At 51.6% G+C, this 18,913-nt stretch overlaps 1 protein-coding gene across 1 annotated transcript in view; it reads left to right on the top strand.

Annotated features, from left to right (window-relative positions):
* The window catches only part of MAPK8IP2 (mitogen-activated protein kinase 8 interacting protein 2), a 55,813-nt gene that overhangs the window by 35,283 nt on the left and 1,617 nt on the right, over positions 1-18,913 (top strand). Inside the window, exons 3-10 of the mRNA XM_028746670.2 lie at positions 1,669-1,893; positions 7,662-7,779; positions 9,430-11,721; positions 12,355-12,430; positions 14,295-14,467; positions 15,687-15,796; positions 17,075-17,194; positions 18,799-18,869. Of these exons, the coding sequence (XP_028602503.2) occupies positions 1,669-1,893; positions 7,662-7,779; positions 9,430-11,721; positions 12,355-12,430; positions 14,295-14,467; positions 15,687-15,796; positions 17,075-17,194; positions 18,799-18,869 (3,185 nt within the window). The remainder of the gene's footprint in view (positions 1-1,668; positions 1,894-7,661; positions 7,780-9,429; positions 11,722-12,354; positions 12,431-14,294; positions 14,468-15,686; positions 15,797-17,074; positions 17,195-18,798; positions 18,870-18,913) is intronic.

Below are 18,913 nucleotides of genomic sequence, written 5' to 3'. Positions count from 1 at the left end.
GCCTGAAAGCAGGATTTGACCACCAGAGCAACACTCCCCTCCTGGGGTTTCCAGCAAGTGGGAAGGTGGTGAAGGTCCTCTGTGAGTGCCTGGAGGTGGTTGGAGGATGGGTGGCGGCTAACAGATTGAGGTTGAATCCTGACAAGACAGAAGTACTGTTTTTGGGGGACAGGAGGCGGGCAGGTGTGGAGGATTCCCTGATCCTGAATGGGGTAACTGTACCTCTAAAGGACCAGGTCAAAATGACCTGGGGGTCATTTTGGACTCACAGCTGTCCATGGAGGCTCAGGTTAATTCTGTGTCCAGGGCTCCATCTGCCAGCTCCATCTGGGACACAGGATGAGACCCTCTGTGCCCACAGACTGTCTGGCCAGAGTGGTGCATGCTCTGGTTATCTCCCGCTTGGACTACTGCAATGCGCTCTCCGTGGGGCTACCTTGGAAGGTGACCTAGAAACTACAACTAATCCAGAATGCGGCAGCTAGACTGGGGACAGGGAGCGGCCGTCGAGACCATATAAAGAGAACAACAACTACCAGACTTTTAGAAGACATCTGAAGGCAGCCCTGTTTAGGGAAGCTTTTAATGTTGAATAGACTATTGTATTTTAATATTTTCTTGGAAGCAGCCCCGAGTGGCTGGGGAAACCCAGACAGATGAGTGGGGTATAAATAATAAATTTATTATTATTGTTATTGTTAGTTTTTGTTTTTGCTATTATGGCTGCCTCTGACTGTGGAGGGCAGAGCAGAGCCATTCTGGCGAATAACCATTGACAGCCCTCTTCTCCATGAATATGGCTCAGGGCTGGATTTAGGTTTGATGAGTCCCTCAGCTGCTGAAAGTAATTGGGCCCTTGATATGTCCAGCTGTCCACAATAAATTGGCGCTGTTTTTTGTGGTTGAATGTATGCTCTATGGTTATTTATGGACCTCATGGGTATCTCATGCCATTTGCACATAACAAAATATGTTTTTTTTATCAAAGTAATTGTTGAACTGAAATACAATTAGGAAGAAGTATATTAATAGTGAAATAATTCTTAAGCTCTAGCTTAAAATGGTTTTTTATTCATACCAAACTTAATAATGCAAACACATTGACATTTGGCAATAACAAAAGTTCCTTTTGAAACACAATTTACAAAGACTCATAATCTAGTCTCTAGAAACTTGCTATAACATGAAATAATAATAGGTGTAAACATGTGATGCAAACTATTAATAATTATAAAGAGCAGAATGTAGGCACCCTATATATAGAAAGGAGCAAAGCAGTGATATTTTAGGGAGCAGGCTAGCAGGCAGCGCCCATGACTTACACCCTAGGAGCCTGCACAACACAAAACACTGTTGCTGTATGTAGGTTTTATTTTATTTGTTTTTTATCTTCTATTTTGGAAATGTATATCCAGGTTTTTTCCCCCTTTAATTTTTTTTGGGGGCCCCCAAGAGAGTGCGGCCCTAAGCTATATTTCAAATGGAACAACTAATGGAATGTTTACTGTAGATATTCTCCCATACTGTGAGATAGGTAAGGAATCCCAAAACTCCAGCTCTTTCTCCAAGCCACAAAACAGCTTGACTACATTTTTTAATTTCTTTGTAGCCCATATTCCCAAATATATCCAAATATCTGACAGGATTTTGTTTTCCTCCCCCTGCCAGGACTGCCTGGTGCTGGAGAGATGTGAGCAGCCCAACCCCATCTCCACCTTCCAGGACGATTTCCAAGAGTTTGAGATGATCGATGACAACGAAGAGGAGGAGGAAGGGAACGGACTGGAGGAGGTGCCCCCCTCACCCTCGGGGTCTCCAATTCCTTCGCCCACCCCAGAGGAGACCCAGAAGCATCGCCCCACCACTCTCAATCTGACCGTGACGGGGACACAGGTGAGTCCGGGAGGAGAGCCTTGGGCACCCGGAGTTTTGCAACTCCTGGAAGCAACTTGGTCCCAAAGCATTCTGCAACAGCAGGTTTGTTGTTGTTGTTTAGTCGTTTAGTCATGTCCGACTCTTCGTGACCCCCTGGACCAGAGCACGCCAGGCACTCCTGTCTTCCACTGCCTCCCGCAGTTTGCTCAAACTCATACTGGTAGCTTCGAGAACACTGTCCAACCATCTCGTCCTCTGTCATCCCCTTCTCCTTGTGCCCTCCATCTTTCCCAACATCAGGGTCTTTTCCAGGGAGTCTTCTCTTCTCATGAGGTGGCCAAAGTCTTGGAGCCTCAGCTTCACAATCTGTCCTTCCAGTGAGCACTCAGGGCTGATTTCCTTCAGAATGGAGAGGTTTGATCTTCTTGCAGTCCATGGGACTCTCAAGAGTCTCCTCCAGCACCAGAATTCAAAAGCATCCATTCTCTGGTGATCAGCCTTCTTTATGGTCCAGGTCTCACTTCCATACATCACTACTGGGAAAACCAGAGCTTAAACTATATGGATTTTTGGCAGCACTATACTGTTTCAAAATTCTCTTCAGGATCTGTCCAGGAGACACTCAGGAGTCTCCTCCAGCACCCCAATTCAAAATCATCCATTCACCCGCGATAAAGGGGACTTACCAGGAATCTAATATTGAGATGCTTACACAAGCCTGCAACCAGCTATCTGCTATGCATGTAAAAGGGGAATGTAAAACTCTGCTAAGTAAAGGAACTTGCTAGCGGAAGTTAGGAAGGATATTAATAAACAATATATCCTCTCCTGACTCCCTGAACATTCCCACATCCTGAGCCATCCAAGAGAGAGAGAGAGAGAGAGAGAGAGAGAGAGAGAGAGAGAGAGAGAGACACGGACTGACTCCAGGAGCATTTCGCATCATAAATAAACCAGGAAGGAGTCGCTCTTCATCTGCATTAAAAGCTGCAAGCAGAGAGCAGAGTCCTGCTATGCACCCCCCAAATGAGGCTGGGGGAAGGGAGTCTTCTCTGCCTGGCAACTGCTGCTGCCACCACTGGCCTATTTGATGCACAGATGGGTTTCCAGATCTGACAGGATGTCCAAGCGTTTGGATGGCAGCGCCTGGGATGCCCAGAGAGGCAGTGTGGCGTTTGTACGCAGCCCCCGGTTGCCTCACGGACTATTGACCCGTACACCACTAATTCGCTGCCACCAACCAGGTTCTCCCCAGTAAATCACTTCATCTCAGCCAGGTTCTTAAGTTAGCAAAGAAGAGTGTAGTTTATTGCAGACACAAATAAACTCTAACTGCATTCAAAACGTTGTTACTCTTTACCTTCTTAGTCTTATTTTTATCTTGCCTCTAACTCTTCTACCTCCTCTCACACAAGAACCACCTGCTCTAACTGTCTCTCTAATTCCAACTGCTTGCCAACTACTTTCCCAACTGCCTTTCCCAACCAACCAACTAAAACCAACCAGCCCAAACCTCGGGCTAATCCCTTTTATCAGCCTCTGACTTTTCTGTTGGTCTACCTAATGACTCTTTCTCTCCCCCGGTACAGACATTTTAAAAAGAATGGGCAAACGCCACAGGAAGGTTTCACAATGCTGTACAAAAACCGGGCCGGGCATTTGTTGCTTTTCCAGGATTAATAGTCAGAAACAGAGGAAGCTGCCTAGATTCGGGGACAATTCTGTCACAGCGTTCGGGACAGAGGGAAGAAAGTCCTTCTTCACACAGCGCACAATTAAACTATGGCGCTCACTCCCCCAGGAGGCAGGGATAGCCACAAACATAGCTGCGAATATAATGTTTTAAGTGCATTGTTCAAATGTGCCATTAGATGGCAATGTTGAGCTAATGGCAAATTCAAGTGAACTTTTGAACAATGGGAAACTGATAGCAACTCAAACAGGCTGAGCTCTGCCTCTTTCATTGCAGGGGGTTGGACTAGATGATCCTCAGCCCCCTTCCAAGTCTAAAATTCTCTGATTCTCCGATTCCTTCTTCCAAAAGGCACCCCACTGGGTGTTGGGTCCGGCATCTTTAGTCTTCCCTCCTTTCCCCACGGAAGCAGCTGCTTCAAAACATCCTCTCCCCCCCCCCCATCTCGTGTCAGTTCATGTGCTTGTCACTAAGCCCCTTTTGGAATTAATCTTTCCCAATCTCCCCCCCCCCCTTTAATCTGCTGTGTCATTAACCCTCCCTAGAGGGCTCAGTCGGCAAGGCTGTAAGTGCAATTTCCCGAAATATGCGTTCCGAATAATGTGCCGTACGGAAGAGAGGCAGGAAGGCAGAGGAGCGGCAAAGAGGCCTCGCTTTCTGAAAGCACCTTAGCATTCCAAAAGATGAATGAAAACATTCCTAGTTAAACCACCAGTGCCCCCCCTTTTTTTGTCAACAGCGAACGGACGGGTTCCGATTCATTCACATAGAAACCCTTTCCGAAAGCCACTCATGGCAGTGCACAGATCAGGCTGGAATAAACCTTGAGGACACTTGCAAGAACTCAGTTATTTTCGTGCAGCGGGCAGCGCCTGCACTGTGGAACTCCCTGCCTCTTGATATCACTGCACGCTTTTGGCAGCCTGCTGAAAACATTTTTGCTTAGACAAGCCTGTCCAGATGTTTAGAAAGTTGGTGCGAGTTTTAATTCTGTTCTTAGTCCGTTGTTAACTTTTTAAGAGTTTTTAATTATTAGCTTTTCTTATTAATGATGGTCTTCTGTCATGGATAATTTAGTTGTGATTTCTGCATTTCAGAGACTTGGGCTGGATTACCTTACAACTCTGCATTTCTAAGATAATTTTATTAATCTATCCTTTTTTGTAAACCTCTTTGAGGCGTTTTTGTTTTGTTTTCATGGAATCATAGAATTGTAGAGTCGGAAGGGACCCCAAGGATCATCTAGTCTAACCCTCTGCAATTCATGATAGGCCATCATCCAATCCCTCCAATAGGGAAAAAATTGGGAGGGTTTTTTTTTGCAATCAAACGTTGTGCAAATTTTATGAAATAATTAAATAACGCAGAAAAGTTTGGCGATACAGCGGTTTTTCACCAAAAACAGGCATTCCCAAACACATTTCACCCGGAAAGGCACTATTTTAAATCCCTTTGGATACTTCTCCAATTCAAGAGTTGCTTCACAAAATTCATCTATGTTCAGATCCAGATCAGGTAAACTCATACCAGAATTTGGAGTCTTTGTGCTTCATGCGGCAGCTAGACTGGTGACTGGGAGGGGCCGCCGAGACCACATAACACCGGTCTCGAAAGACCTACATTGGCTCCCAGTACGTTTACCAGCACAATTCAAAGTGTTAGTGCTGACCTTGAAAGCCCTAAACGGCCTTGGTCCAGTATATCTGAAGGAGCGTCTCCACCCCCATCGTTCTGCCCGGACACTGAGGTCCAGCTCTGAGGGTCTTCTGGTGGTTCCCTCCCTGCGAGAAGCCAAGTTATAGGGAACCAGGCAGAGGGCCTTCTCGGTGGTGGCACCCGCCCTGTGGAACACCCTCCTGTTAGATGTCAAGGAAAGAAACAACTATCCGACTTTTAGAAGACATCTGAAGACAGCCCTGTTTAGGGAAGTTTGTAATGTTTGATGTATTTATCGTGTTTTTAATATTCTGTTGGAAGCTGCCCAGAGTGGCTGGGGAAACCCAGCCAGATGGGCGGGGTATAAAAAACAAATTATCATTATATGATGATGATGATGATGATGATTCTTGAGCATAGCCATCGTGGCTGGTGACCCTTGACAAACCTGCAACAGTCCTATCTGGAAAAGCCAACACTCACCTGGGGCTTTCTGCAATCAAAGCAGGTGTCTTCCTTTTCCACTGCTAGAGCTGCCGGTTAAGTGACTTAACCTGATATCTAGTGTCACAATCTTTTGCGGCTCCATCAACCCGCTCAGTCAACCCACTTCGTGCCCCAGATCCTGCGAGTCAGGCGGGACTCCGAAAGGAGCAAGGGCTGCTCTCATTCTTTGAGGCAACTCCTTCTGTTCCATCGTGATTTTGGAAGTGCCCCTTTTCCGATTCAGCGCTGCAAAAGTGCTCTCAACTGTAGGCACCAAAACAGAGGTGGATCCTCTCTTGGAACGGTAGACTGCAGCAATCCCTGACTGAGAAGCTCTCTCCTTCAGCACAGTTTGTTGTGATCCCTTCATGGCAGGGGTTGGACTAGATGACTCTAGGTGTCCCTTCGAACTCTACAGTTCAGTGATTCATTGGAGGGTTTTAAACAGGGATTGTGGGGCTTCTTGCTGGAGGAGACTCTTGAGAGTCCCATGGACTGCAAGAAGATCAAACCGATCCATTCTTAAGGAAATCAGCCCTGAGTGCTCCCTGGAAGGACAGACCCTGAAGCTGAGGCTCCAGTACTTTGGCCACCTCATAAGAAGAGATGACTCCCTGGAAAAGACCCTGATGTTGGGAAAGATGGAGGGCACAAGGAGAAGGAGACGACAGAGGACAAAATGGTTGGATAGTGTTATTGAAGAGACCAACATGAGTTTGACCAAACTGTGGGAGGCAGTGGAAGACAGGAGGGCCTGGCGTGCTGTGGTCCAGGGGGTCATGAAGAGGTGGACACGACTGTCAGGGAACTGCCATCAGTGCCGGAGGGAGAGAACAAAAGCCAGAGGGATTCCAGAGAGCGTCCAGGGATCGGGAGGAGCAGCCCATCTTCTGGGGAAGAGAATCAGCGTAGCACCAGTGGAGAAGGGGGGCAGGTGGGGGAAGCGGCGAGGTGGTCCCGTGACTCCTTGCCTGGGACCAGCGGGGAGAGTAGAGGTCCTCCGCTGCCCACGCCCTCCTTGCGCAGAAGGCTTTCGCGCAGAGAGAGTAGGAGGAGACTGGGCGTCAAAGAGCTTCTTTGCTGGAAGAAGTTTAAGAAACACCCACTGACGGATTCTGCCAGCGATTGAGACAGCCACGGGTGAGTGGCTGTCCGGACAGAAAAGGTTCACTCAGGCAACCCAGCCAGGTGTTTGCACCGGCTTACGCATAAGCAACCCCTAGAACCATTACAATGACTAAACGACTAAACGACAACAAGAAGTGGGGCTTCTGTCGGGGTTCCTAAGCTGTGATTCTGTTATTGCAGGCGGTTGGAATGGTGACCTTTGGGTGTATCAAACCTATGATTCTGTGATTTTTCTTATTAAATTTCCATTTTATCACATTCAAACACATCCTCATTACTGTATACTCTTTACATATTTGCTCTATCGAGCTTCAACTTCCCTCCATCCCGTCTCATGACTTTCATAGTTCATTATTACTTCATAGCAGTTATACGTTTTCCAGTTTACGTTTCACTCCTTCCGTTTATCACAAAATTTCAAATAAATATGCAGAAGGTACAAATCATACACCTTGTAAGTTTTCTTACAACAACCCTGCTAGTGTTGTTAATTGTTTACAGTTATCCTTTGGATATTGTACAGATTTACTCCAGTCTTTTTGGTCACACCGGTTTCGGACTTTCCCGGTCAACTTTGCCAGTTCTGCATAGTCCATCATCTTCATCTTCCACTCTTCTAACGAAGGGATTTCCTGTTGCTTCCATTTTGGGGCCAAAAGAGTTCTTGCTGCTGTTGTCGCATACATTAACCATTTAATGTCTCTCCTTGGGGTCTCTTCCCCTGCTACAGCTAACAGAAATGCCCCTGGTTTTTTCCACAAAAGTACTTTTAAACATTTTCTTTAACTAACCTCTGCTCTCTTTTCCTCCCCTGCATGACCAGGACTCCCTGAACAACAACAGTGGCTGCAACCCAGCGCCCCCCTTGCAAAGGGCCACCTGGCAGGAGACTCTGCTCCACACTTCTTCCTCCTCCTCCTCCTCTTCAGTGCCCCATGCCGGTGAGTACTCTCCCTTACCCCTGGCCCCCTGGGAAGAACTGGCTCTCCTCTGGCGAACCAGAGCAGCGCAGGGAAATGCCATTTACCTTCCCGCCAGAGTGGTACCTATTTATCTACTTACACTTTGATGTGCTTTCGAACTGCTAGGTTGGCAGGACAGTAGCACCTTAGAGACCAACTAAGTTTGTTTTTGGTATGAGCTTGGTCTCTAAGGTGCTACTGGAAGGAATTTATTATTATTATTATTATTCTGCATGGTGTCGGGTATGGAAGAGGCTGCAGAGGAGCAACTGAGAGCTGACAATGGTTCCTTGCAAGCAGGGCTCACTGTTGGTGTCGATCAGCCGACAGGGAATCCGGCTGGTGCCAGGAACTCCTGATTTATCAGGACCGCTTTCTCCATTTGCAGGAAGCTGTTTGCATTCATTCCTTGGCCCCCTCTGCATTCTTCCTTCTGCAGAGGAAGCTGTCTGCATGGACACTGCTTCCTCCATCCCGACTGCAAGCCCCCTTTCAAGGCGCCCTCCCAGTGCCAATCAGCTGATTGGTGCAGAAAGTGTGTCTCTGTAGAAGGTTGCTGCAGCTTCCAATCAGCTGAACGTTGGCAGCTGTTAGTCTCCTGTTGTTGTTAAAGCATCAGGCAATTGAGTCACAGGTGGGCAGTCCTATCCCCTTGTCCTAGTTGGTGCACAGCAGGGGTTGTTGGGGGTGGGGTTTAGGGATGTGGATCCAGCTCCCCACTTCTGAACTAAAGGGACTCAAGGGATAGGCTGTGGAGTTCAAGAGCCGCAGGACTTGCCAGTCAGGGTCTGGGCCATGGAATGGCAACAGCAAAGGCCTTTGGAGGTCTGGGATATATTGCACAGTGAAACAGGACTGCTCAAGGCGCCCCAACTATAAAATTGGAGAAATCAAGATATATATAGCCGCACCAGCAGCATATCTCTTCTTTCTCATATCCAAAAATGCACTCGCCAGAAGCTTGGCTCTTCCCTCGCTGGTCCTGGAAGGATCCTTTTAAAAAGTCCCATATGCTCAGAGACTTTGCGCCTGTTCATTGGGGGATATAGGAAGCCCAGAGAACTTGTTTGTTGGATGTCCTTTTTATGAAGAGGCACGTAGTGAGACCATTGATCCCCTGCTGCTGAGGCTTGCTGACCTCCCGGAAAAGCAAATATTTGACCTTTTCCTGTTAGACAAAGATCATAAGATGACCCGGATGGTCGCCCGATTCTGTGTACAGATCTGTAGGCGCAGACCATCCCCCGACCCAAACTAGTTCGTTAAGAAAACCCCCAAACTCGGTTCCATGGGTGACTCTGGGTCATCTCTCTGCGGTAGCTTATCTTAAAGTTTTAAGTGTCTATACGCTTATTGCATTTATAAATTTTAAATTTATTGTTGTACATTGTTTTAAATGTTTGCTTTCCTTCTGGGATTGTACCCCCAAGTGTTTTATAAGCTGGTCTCCGACCGTAATAAATTATCTATCTATCTATCTATTGCACGATGATAGGTTGGTCCAACTAGATAAGGCCCAGGGTGAGACGGTTGTGTAGACTCCCCCAGATTGCTGGCTTTGACCTCGCTAGAGTGTTGTTGGGATGGTTCCTGAGTCCTGAACTTTGCCGTCTGCTCCTTCCCTTGCAGAGCGATCCTCCCCTGTGCACCCATGTCTCCAGGACGGACCCTGCTCGGAAGCTCGGAGTGGCACAGGCCCTGGCCGAGCCCAACCTCCTTGCAAACCACCGCTTTATGATGCCGAAGGGAACAGCCAGGAGCTGCGGGAGGCCCCTCCCCCTGCCCGACCTGGGGAGGACTACAACATGAACATCGTCTCCTCCATGCCCTGCTCTCAGCCTCCTTCAGCTTCATCGGTCCAGGCCCCCAGGGAGGTTGCAGAAGACCCCCAAGGTCCCATCGCACGCCTGGCATCCCAGACGCCTGTCTTCAGCCCCCAGAGGTCACCGGCAACGGAGATTTACTGCGCCAGGTTCCAGAGGGATGCGGCAGGATGCCAGGAGGCAGAGAAGGTAGCTGGGGGCTCCCCTGTCGTCTTTGCTGGCGGGAAATCGGGGCACGGGTCCCCCATCTCACTGATTGACCAGGGAGGCTCCCCGCTGTCGGACGACGAGGCTCCCAAGAGCCGCCGAGATGCCAGGTCTGGAAGGAGCCACCCCACGGGAGACCATCCTGCCCCGACCAGAACGGCTACGGAATCCCTGACCTCCGAAGGAGAAAGCGGCCACAGGGGCCGGGCGCCCAGCGTGCGAGGGCCACCTTCCGCCTCATCGGACACCACGTCCCCCTCATCAGATCCCGGTATTGAGGCGGACCTCACCAGCCGCAACTCCAAGTCCTTCCCACCGTGCAGCCGGCACAGCGAGGACCTCAGCTCGCCTGGCTCCGACTCGGACGTGGAGGGCGAGATCGAGGCGGCCTTTGCCTGCAGCGGGAACCGCCTGGCCAGCAACATGATCTCCAGCATCTCGGAGACGGAGCTGGACCTGAGCAGCGACAGCAGCAGTGGACGCTCCTCCCACCTCACCAACTCCATCGAGGAGGCCAGCTCCCCGGGCTCAGAGGCCGAGCTGGAGGCGGACCTGGAGTCCCGGGGGGTGCTGGGCCTGAAGGACACCCTCCTGCTAGACGTGGGCAAAGAGGAGGAGGAGGACGGGGTGGCGGTGGCCCCGGAGAGCGCAGTGGTGCGGAGGGACAGCCTGGCGGCCCTCAAGATAGAGGAGTTCTACGAGGACCCGTCCGCTCCCGTCGAGCCAATGGACAGGCCCCTCTCGGACTCGCTGGACCTGGAGATCAACCCCGACCACAGCCTGGAGACCCTGCGGCGCTCCTTCTACTTGCCGGTGGGGGCCAAGCTGGTGCCCAAGGGCCACAGCGACAGCGACGACCGAGCGGGGAACAGCGAGTACGACTCCGATTCCGACTCTGAGTCGGAGCCGGACCTGAGCGAGGATTCCGACTCCCCGTGGCTGCTCAGCAACCTGGTGAACAAGATGATCTCAGAAGGCTCGTACCCCATCAAGTGCGCCGACGAATGCTTCCCAGCGGCCCACTCCCTTTCGGACACCATCTCTCCCGCCTCTGACCTGGAGCCCGAGATCCCCAGCGAGGCCCTGGGGGAGGCGCAGCCTGGCCCTCCGCAGAGCATTGAGCTGGTGGACATGGAGACCCTCCGGTGTTCGCTACGGGAGGACGAGAAGCCCACCGAGTCAGGTGGCCCGGCGGATGAGGTGGGGCCCTACCTGTTCATGAGCAACCTGACCAATGACACCATTGCTCCCGTCTTTCCTGGGAGGCCACTCTCCGGCTGCTGCAAGAGCGGCGGCGGCACCCCAGCCAAGGGCTTGCCCCCCAGGGAGGTCGCGGTCAAGGCCGACCCAGCCACGGGGCCCGAGGACTGGGCGATCGACGGGGACCTGGACTCTGGCATCTTGGAGGACAACGACATGATTGACGACGTCCGGTTAGAGGGCAGCGAGGGGCTGGACGTCTCCACCGCCAAGACCAACCGTTGCTTCAGCTTCGCCTACTCTCCTGAGGAAGAGGAGGACGGGGAGGCCCCTTCCCTAGGCAGCCTGAAGGGCTCCCCCTTCTCCGAGGAGATGCCCCTGCCCCCGCCCACCATAGCGCTGGACGACTCCCTGGCCTACGACTCCGTCAAGTACACCCTCGTCGTGGACGAAAACACCCAGCTGGAGCTGGTCAGCCTCAAGCGTTGCACGTCGGTGCTGAGCGACGACAGCGAGCTGCTGCGGGCCTGCGACGCCGGCGACCTGGAGGACGCGGGCAGTGACTTTGGGGAGGGGCTGGTGGCCCCGGACGGGCGCAGCTCTTCCTCGGAGGACTCCTCGCCCGAGGCTGACCTCCACTTCTCAAAGAAGTTCCTCAACGTCTTTGTCAACAGCACCTCCCGTTCCTCCAGTGAGTGCCACCCCCTCTGTGGCCGGAGGGGGCAGGGTGGGTGGTGTGGGAGGGAGGGAGGGAACTTCCTGTGACCAGCACACGACTGCCTGTTGCCACCCCAGTCACCTGGACGCAAGATCCAGGGGCCGTTCTGCTTTGGTCTCCTGGCTCCCAAGCAACAGGGACCCCCTCAGGGCCTCAGCTGCTGCTGCCCCATTGTGGCCACAGATGGTCTGGATTGGCTGTCTTCCTGCCGAGAGGCAGGCCTCTGCAATTGGCTTCCTATCCTTAGAAGAAGAAGCCCTCTGTCCTAACAGTGTGATTGGTACAGATGCCACACTCTGCCCTTGATTGGTAGAGGTGCTCCATCCCATCCCTAATTGGTACAGATGCCACACCCTGCCCTTGATTGGTAGAGGTGCCCCATCCCATCCCTGATTGGTACAGATGCCACACCCCATCCCTGATTGGTACAAGATGCCACACCCAATCCCTGATTGGTACAGATGTGAAACTCCTTACCCGATTGGTGCAGCAGGCGCCCCCATTCCTGACCAGCGCAGCCCCCCCCCCCATCCCTGATTGGTTAGCCCCTTGCTTTGGGTAATTGTCCTCAGCCTGCTGTGATCCTTTCTCTGCCCCCTCAACCAGGTACAGAGTCCTTTGGCCTCTTTTCTTGCATGGTGAACGGGGAGGAGCGGGAACAGACCCACCGAGCCGTCTTCAGGTGAGAAGGGAGAGGGGAGAGGCCTGAGGGTTCCCCAGCCCTTTGCTTTGAGGCTCCTTCAGGCCAGGAGATCAGTCCTGCAGGGCTGTCTTTGGGGGGGGGGGCTCCCACACTCCCCGGCAAAGCAGAAGAGCATTCGAGAAACCCCCTTGAGAAGAGGGAACCCGGCCCCACTTATGCTGTTTGCCAGGGACACGCCAGTCAAGGCTTAACCGTGGCTCCAGAAGAGGCTTTTCAACTCCGCGGAACTCAGCAGCACTCCAATAGGACAGAGGGTGCTGCCAGGACACAGGGTCCCGAGTCAATTAAAAACACCAGCCCCTGCTCAAAGGTAAACCACCACAGCACCTGCTGGTGTACAGACCAAGAGGGGTCCAGAGTCAGGAATCCAGGGAATGAGGCCATCCCCTGCTAGAAATTTAAGGACCTCGGAAGTGCCTGGATCAGGCCAAAGGGGGCCCATCTTGCCCAGCATCTTGTCCTCACAGCAGATGCCCCTTTGGCGAAATCCAGAAGCAGGATCCGACCACAAGAGCCCTCTTTCCTATTGTGGTCAGTAGCCACTGATAGATTATTCTATCAGGTCCAGCTCCAAGGGCCTTCTGGGGGTTCCCTCCCTGTGAGAAGTGAGGTTACAGGGAACCGAACCAGGCAGAGGGCCTTCTTGGTGGTGGCGCCCCCTCCATGAATTTGCCCAATCCTCTTTTGAAGCCATCTAAGTTGGTGGCCATCGCTGCTTCCTGTGGCAGGGAGTTCCGCAGCCTAAAAAAAGGAAGAAACTTTATGTCAGTAGGCTCAGTGACCCAAGGAGTCTAAAGCAGTTGGCTTGGAACCAGAGTAATTTCCCAGTAGCTCACGCCAACTCTTGCAGCAGCAAGAGTTATCTAAGGATTGCAGCAATAATTATCATGTAAGCCAGAGGATCCCAAACTTTTTGGAGCCTCCTGCCCTTGAGTTCCATAATCCCAGCACTCCACTGCCTTTTGAAATGCAGCACAAACAAGCACAAGAACTAATAAAGAACTGAGCTGGGAAGAGGACAGAGAGATGTTTTTCTCCATCTCTCATAAGGCTAGAACCTGTGGACACGTGGTGAAGCTGAATGCTGGAAGACCACAGAGTTAATCTATGGAACTCCCTGCCACAGGAGGCAGGGGTGGCTACCCACCTAGATGGCTTTAAAAGAGGGTTAGATAAATTCATGGAGGAGGAGAGGGGTATTTGGGGCACTCCTGCTTGGATCCTGCTCCCAGTAGGTTTCCAAGCACAACTCAATGTGTTGGTGCTGACCTTGAAAGCCCTAAATGGCCTTGGCCCAGTAGACCTGAAGGAGCTTCTCCACCCCCATCGTCCAGCCTGGACTCTGAGGTCCCGCTCCGAGGGCCTTCTGGTGGTTCCCTCCCTGCGAGAACCAGGCAGAGGGCCTTCTCGGTGGTGGCTCCTGCCCTGAGGAAGGCCCTCCCATCAGATGTCAAGGAGATAAAGAACTATATGACTTTTAGAAGACATCTGAAGCAGCCCTGTTTAGGGAAGTTTTTAATGTTTTAATAATGGGCCGGGTAGAAATAATAATAATAATAATAATAATTATTATTATTGCAGGCCTAAAGTCCTACAGGGAAGGGAAACAGTGTGTTGGCTGTGGGCCCCCAAAGTCTCCCCCAAACTTAGTGCTTCTGAGATAACATCAAGCAGCTGCTTTCTACTGAGTCAGACCGACTGGCCCATCCGGCTCAGTCTAGCCTACACTGGTTGGCAGCCGCAGCTCTCCAGGCGGCTGTCTCTCCCAGTCCCACTTGGGAGCCTTCTGCTGCTGAGCTGCTGCCATGTTCCTTCCCCAACTGGCTCCTTCTCCTGCCTCCAGGTTCATCCCTCGCCACGAGGACGAGCTGGAGCTGGACGTGGACGACCCCATTCTGGTGGAGCTGGAGGAGGACGACTACTGGTACCGGGGCTACAACATGCGCACAGGGGAGAGGGGCATCTTCCCGGCCTTCTATGCCCACGAGGTGGTGAGCCAGGCCAAGGAAGTGACAGGTGAGCTGGGGTGTGTGTGCCGGTGGCGCTGCCAGGCCGGGAGGTGGGGGCAGAGGGGGGCAGAAGAAGCTTCCTGGCTGCCCAGTGTCAGAGGTTGGCTGCACAGAGGCCAGAAGAGGGAGGAGGAGGAATTGGGTCGAGGGAAGTATGGTATAGTGTGGTGTAGTGGGTAGGAGCGGTGGACTTGTAATCTGGTGAACCGAGTTCGCTTCCCCGGTCCTCCACATGCAGCTGCTGGGTGACCTTGGGCCAGTCACACTTCTCTGAAGTCTCTCAGCCCCACTCACCTCTCAGAGTGTTTGTTATGGGGGAGGAATGGAAAGGAGAATGTTAGGGTAGTGATAAAGCGGGATATCAAATCCAAACTCCTCCTCCTCCTCCTCCTCCTCCTCCTCCTCCTCCTCCTCCTCCTCCTCCTCCTCCTCCTCCTCCTCTTCTTCTTCTTCTTCTTCTTCTTCTTCTTCTTCTTCTTCTTCTCTTATGGTGACCCATAAGGGAAATGGTGCATGTTGGGTGTAATGCCTGTGGGAATGTTCAGGGAGTCAGGAAAGGATATATTGTTTATTTAATACCCTTCCTAACTTGCGTTAGCAAGTTCCTTTACTTAGCAGAGTTACACTCCCCTTTTTACATGCACAGCAGATAGCTGGTTGCAGGCTCGTGTAAGCCTCTCCCTATTTTATACAATTCAGTATTGAATTGTACTGTATATTTCTGATTGGCAAGTCCTAGACTCTGTGGTTTAACCCACATGCCACCTGGTTAAATGAGTATTTTAAATTGTACAACAGAAACATTAATATATATATATATATATGAATTTAACAAAACAAAACAAAAGTATGTGACGCTTGCCAGGTTGCCTGTCTCAATTTCTAATCAGAAGGGAGGTCAGAAAGCAAGCGAGCCATTTATATAGAGAAGACAAAGGCTTTGGGGTGTTTCGTGATGGGTGCTGTAAGAATTTGGGCCAACTGAGCTCAGCAGAGAAACCCATTTACTGGATCCCATTTGGGTAAAGTTCTTCCAAACTCTACTGCGAGAGAATAAAGTAGGAAAAAAGTGGTTTTGGGTGGAGACTGGGGGTATATGGGTGTCTCTGGCATGTCACTGAGCCTAGTTCCCCTGGGACAGGGGAGCTAGCCTGCCCTTTTCTGCAAAAGTGGGAGTGGCGAGGAGATGGGAACTGCACCTTGACTCTCTGCTGGGTTCCTTGCAGGCCTGAAGCGGAATCCGTGCTGGGTGGAGCGCTTCAACGTCCAGTTCTTGGGCTCCGTGGAAGTTCCTTACCATCAGGGCAATGGCATCTTGTGTGCCGCTATGCAGAAGGTGAGGCTGGGAAGAGGGGCTCTGTGCGTGTGTCTGTCTGTCCATGCAATGCTCTCTTGGGGCTGCTGCCAGGACAGAGAATCTGACCTGCGATATGTGGGAATGTTCAGGGTGGCAGGAGAGGAGATCTTATTTATTAATATCCTTCCTAACTTGCGCTAGCAAGTTCCTTTACTTAGCAGAGTTACATTCCTCTTTTTATATGCACAGCAGATAGCTGGTTGCAGGCTCGTGTGAGCCTTATACAGTTCAGTCTGTCTCAGATTGAATTGTACATTCCTGGTAAGTTCCCTTGAATCCCTCTTAAAAGAATAAAGACACCACAATCTTATTCAAAGTCAATAAAATAAGTTTACTCACATCAGTTCACAGTTGGATTCTTGAAGGCAGACTTGGTTGCAAATATGTGCATGTGGATCTACCCCATATGGGGGAATAATCCCAGTGCTTCTGCTAGCTGAGGGCCAGCAGAGGAATCCTAGCTTCTTCAAACGAAGAAGGAAGTAAAAAAAGAGAGGGGAGGGTGCTGTGTGACTTGTCCTTTTGTTACCTGGACAGGTAAGGTCATGCCCACCTTCTGTCACATGCAAAAGGAAGGATGCTCCAGCCAGGAGGAACAGGAAGTTTCGACTGGCTGGACCAAACATTCCCTCGCATGTCTTCTCTAGCATTTCAAGGAATGCTGTACTTGACTGCTCTCAGTGGAGTACCGTATTTTTCGCTCTATAAGACGCATCTTTTCCCCTCCAAAAATTAAGGGGAAATATGTGTGTATCTTATGGAGCGAATGCAGGCTCCATGGCTTCAGCGAAAGCAACATGAAGCCTCTGGAGCACAGCGGGAGCACTCCCTCCGTGCTCCAAAGGCTTCCCGTTGCTTTCGCTGAAGCCAGGAGAGCAAGAGCGGTCAGTGCGCACCGATCCCTCTTGCTCTCCTGGCTTCGCTTCGCTGGAGAGGCGCTGCACAGCTTTCCCTCTCTGCACAGTGCCCCTTCAGCGAAGCGGGAGGAGAAATGGAAGGGGCTCTGTTTCTCCTGCCGCTTCGCTGAAGGGGCGCTGCGCAGAGAGGGAGAGTTTTTTTTCTTGTTCTCCTCCTCTAAAACTAGATGCGTCTTATGGTCGGGTGCATCCTGTAGAGCAAAAAATACTGTACATCCCACACTACGTCTGCCTGGTGCCCCTTGCCCTTTTCCCTTGGGATACGCCGCCTAAACTCGGCGGACCCCTTCCCATCTGAACCCACACCCCTGCCTGCACACCCACCCTCTGTCCTTTGCAGATTGCTACCACCCGCAAGCTCACGGTGCACCTGAGACCCCCGGCCACCTGCGACCTGGAAATCAGCCTGCAGGGCATCAAGCTTATCCTGACCGTGAACGAATACAGCCGGGACGAGGAGGTGAGTGGCGGACGCAGGAGGCGGCTGCACTGGGGTGGGCCTGTGCAGCTGAGAAGGCCTTTGGGGTCCACGTCCCCAAAGACTTTGGCGAGGTGCCCAGCCGAGCAGGATGTGTTCAGGGCACTTGCGTCAGCGTGGACTTGCATGCCCGTGGTCTCACTTGGCAGAGTCTGCTTCTGTCGGAAGAGCGCCCTGCCCAGAGGGAGAACTTGGGCAAGGAGGGGGCAGGTGCAGCCGTTGGGGGCCTAGTGGGGACATGGATTTAGAGGGGGAAGGGAAGCCTGCTCCTGCCCCATTTTCCTCTGGGTCAGTCCTACAAAGGAGGGAGTGGTGTGATAGACCCACATTGCAGGGGGAACATTTTCCTCTGGGTCAGTCCTACAAAGGAGGGAGTGGTGTGATAGACCCACATTGCAGGGGGAACAGGCGTTTGAGCACCCAGTTTGAGACCCAGATGGCTCCCCTCAGCCACTTGCAGGCATCTCCTCTCGTCATCCCTGTAAAGGTATCCTTCCTTCCTTCCTTCCTTCCTTCCTTCCTTCCTTCCTTCCTTCCTTCCTTCCTTCCTTCCTTCCTTCCTTCCTTCCTTCCTCCTTCCTTCCTTCCTCCTTCCTTCCTTCCTTCCTTCCTTCCTTCCTTCCTTCCTTCCTTCCTTCCTTCCTTCCTTTCTTTCTTTCTTTCTTTCTTTCTTTCTTTCTTTCTTTCTTTCTATGCCACCTTGTGATGGTTTATTGCCTTCACCTCTTGGCATAAATCACTTCCGGCAGAGTTAGTTGCCGGTGGCAGTTGCTCTAAGACAGCGGTTCTCAACCTGTGGGTCCCCAGATGTTGTTGGACTACAATTCCCATCATCCCTGAGCTCTGGCTTTGCTGGCTAGGGTTGATGGGAGTTGTAGTTCAACAACAACATTTGGGGACCCACAGGTTGACAAAGGCTGCTCTAATAGATAACGCTCAAGACACAGGAGCAGTCCAGGCCGTTAGCTCTTTATGGACAGTATGAAGAGTTCACAGTTGCAATATGCGCATAATAGTCCATTTAAGCTACTGGCCCCAGCAGCAAGGCATCTCATACAAAATGCAGCCGCCTTTGGCATTCGTCCATAGCTGCAAGCGGTTGTAGCAGCAGGTTCATCAGTTGGCAGGCGACGAAAGAGACTTAACGCACTCACTGACTCTTTCTCCTGCTGAAAGAGAAACGAAAAAGCCAGCCTACAATTTCCTGACACTGTGCAAAAGAATCCAATTAACTCCTGAACCTTATCTTGCTCCTGTGTAAGCAATTAGGCTTCTCATATCAGTTTCTGGAACATGCTCCACTTCCAATCAACAGAAACTCACTCAGACAGTTTTCTGCAAAACAGCCTTCATCCAAAGATCACAGGGGGGTTCACAACATGGTGTGATTGGTCTTGTTGGCCCTTGGGGGTATCTCAGAACTCTATGGTTCTATGATTCTAGACTGGAGGGGGGTCAGGAGACACAGGAGTTCCCATTGGTACCCCCGCTGAAGATTTCGGGAGCCCCTTGGGACAAGGCCTTGAGGGGATTGGGGGGCGGTTCTTCCTGGGGTGTCCTTTAAGCCCTCCCTCTTCTCGTTCCAGTTTGAGCGCTGCAGCCACTTCTTCCAGATGAAGAACATCTCCTTCTGCGGCTGCCATCCCCGCAACAGCTGGTGAGTTGGACCCCCCCTGCCCCTAGGGAAAAAGCCCGCACCCG

Source organism: Podarcis muralis, chromosome 10 (genome assembly GCF_964188315.1).
Source record: "Podarcis muralis chromosome 10, rPodMur119.hap1.1, whole genome shotgun sequence".
Taxonomy (NCBI): Eukaryota; Metazoa; Chordata; class Lepidosauria; order Squamata; family Lacertidae; genus Podarcis; species Podarcis muralis.
This window is presented reverse-complemented; position numbering and strand designations above follow the sequence as displayed.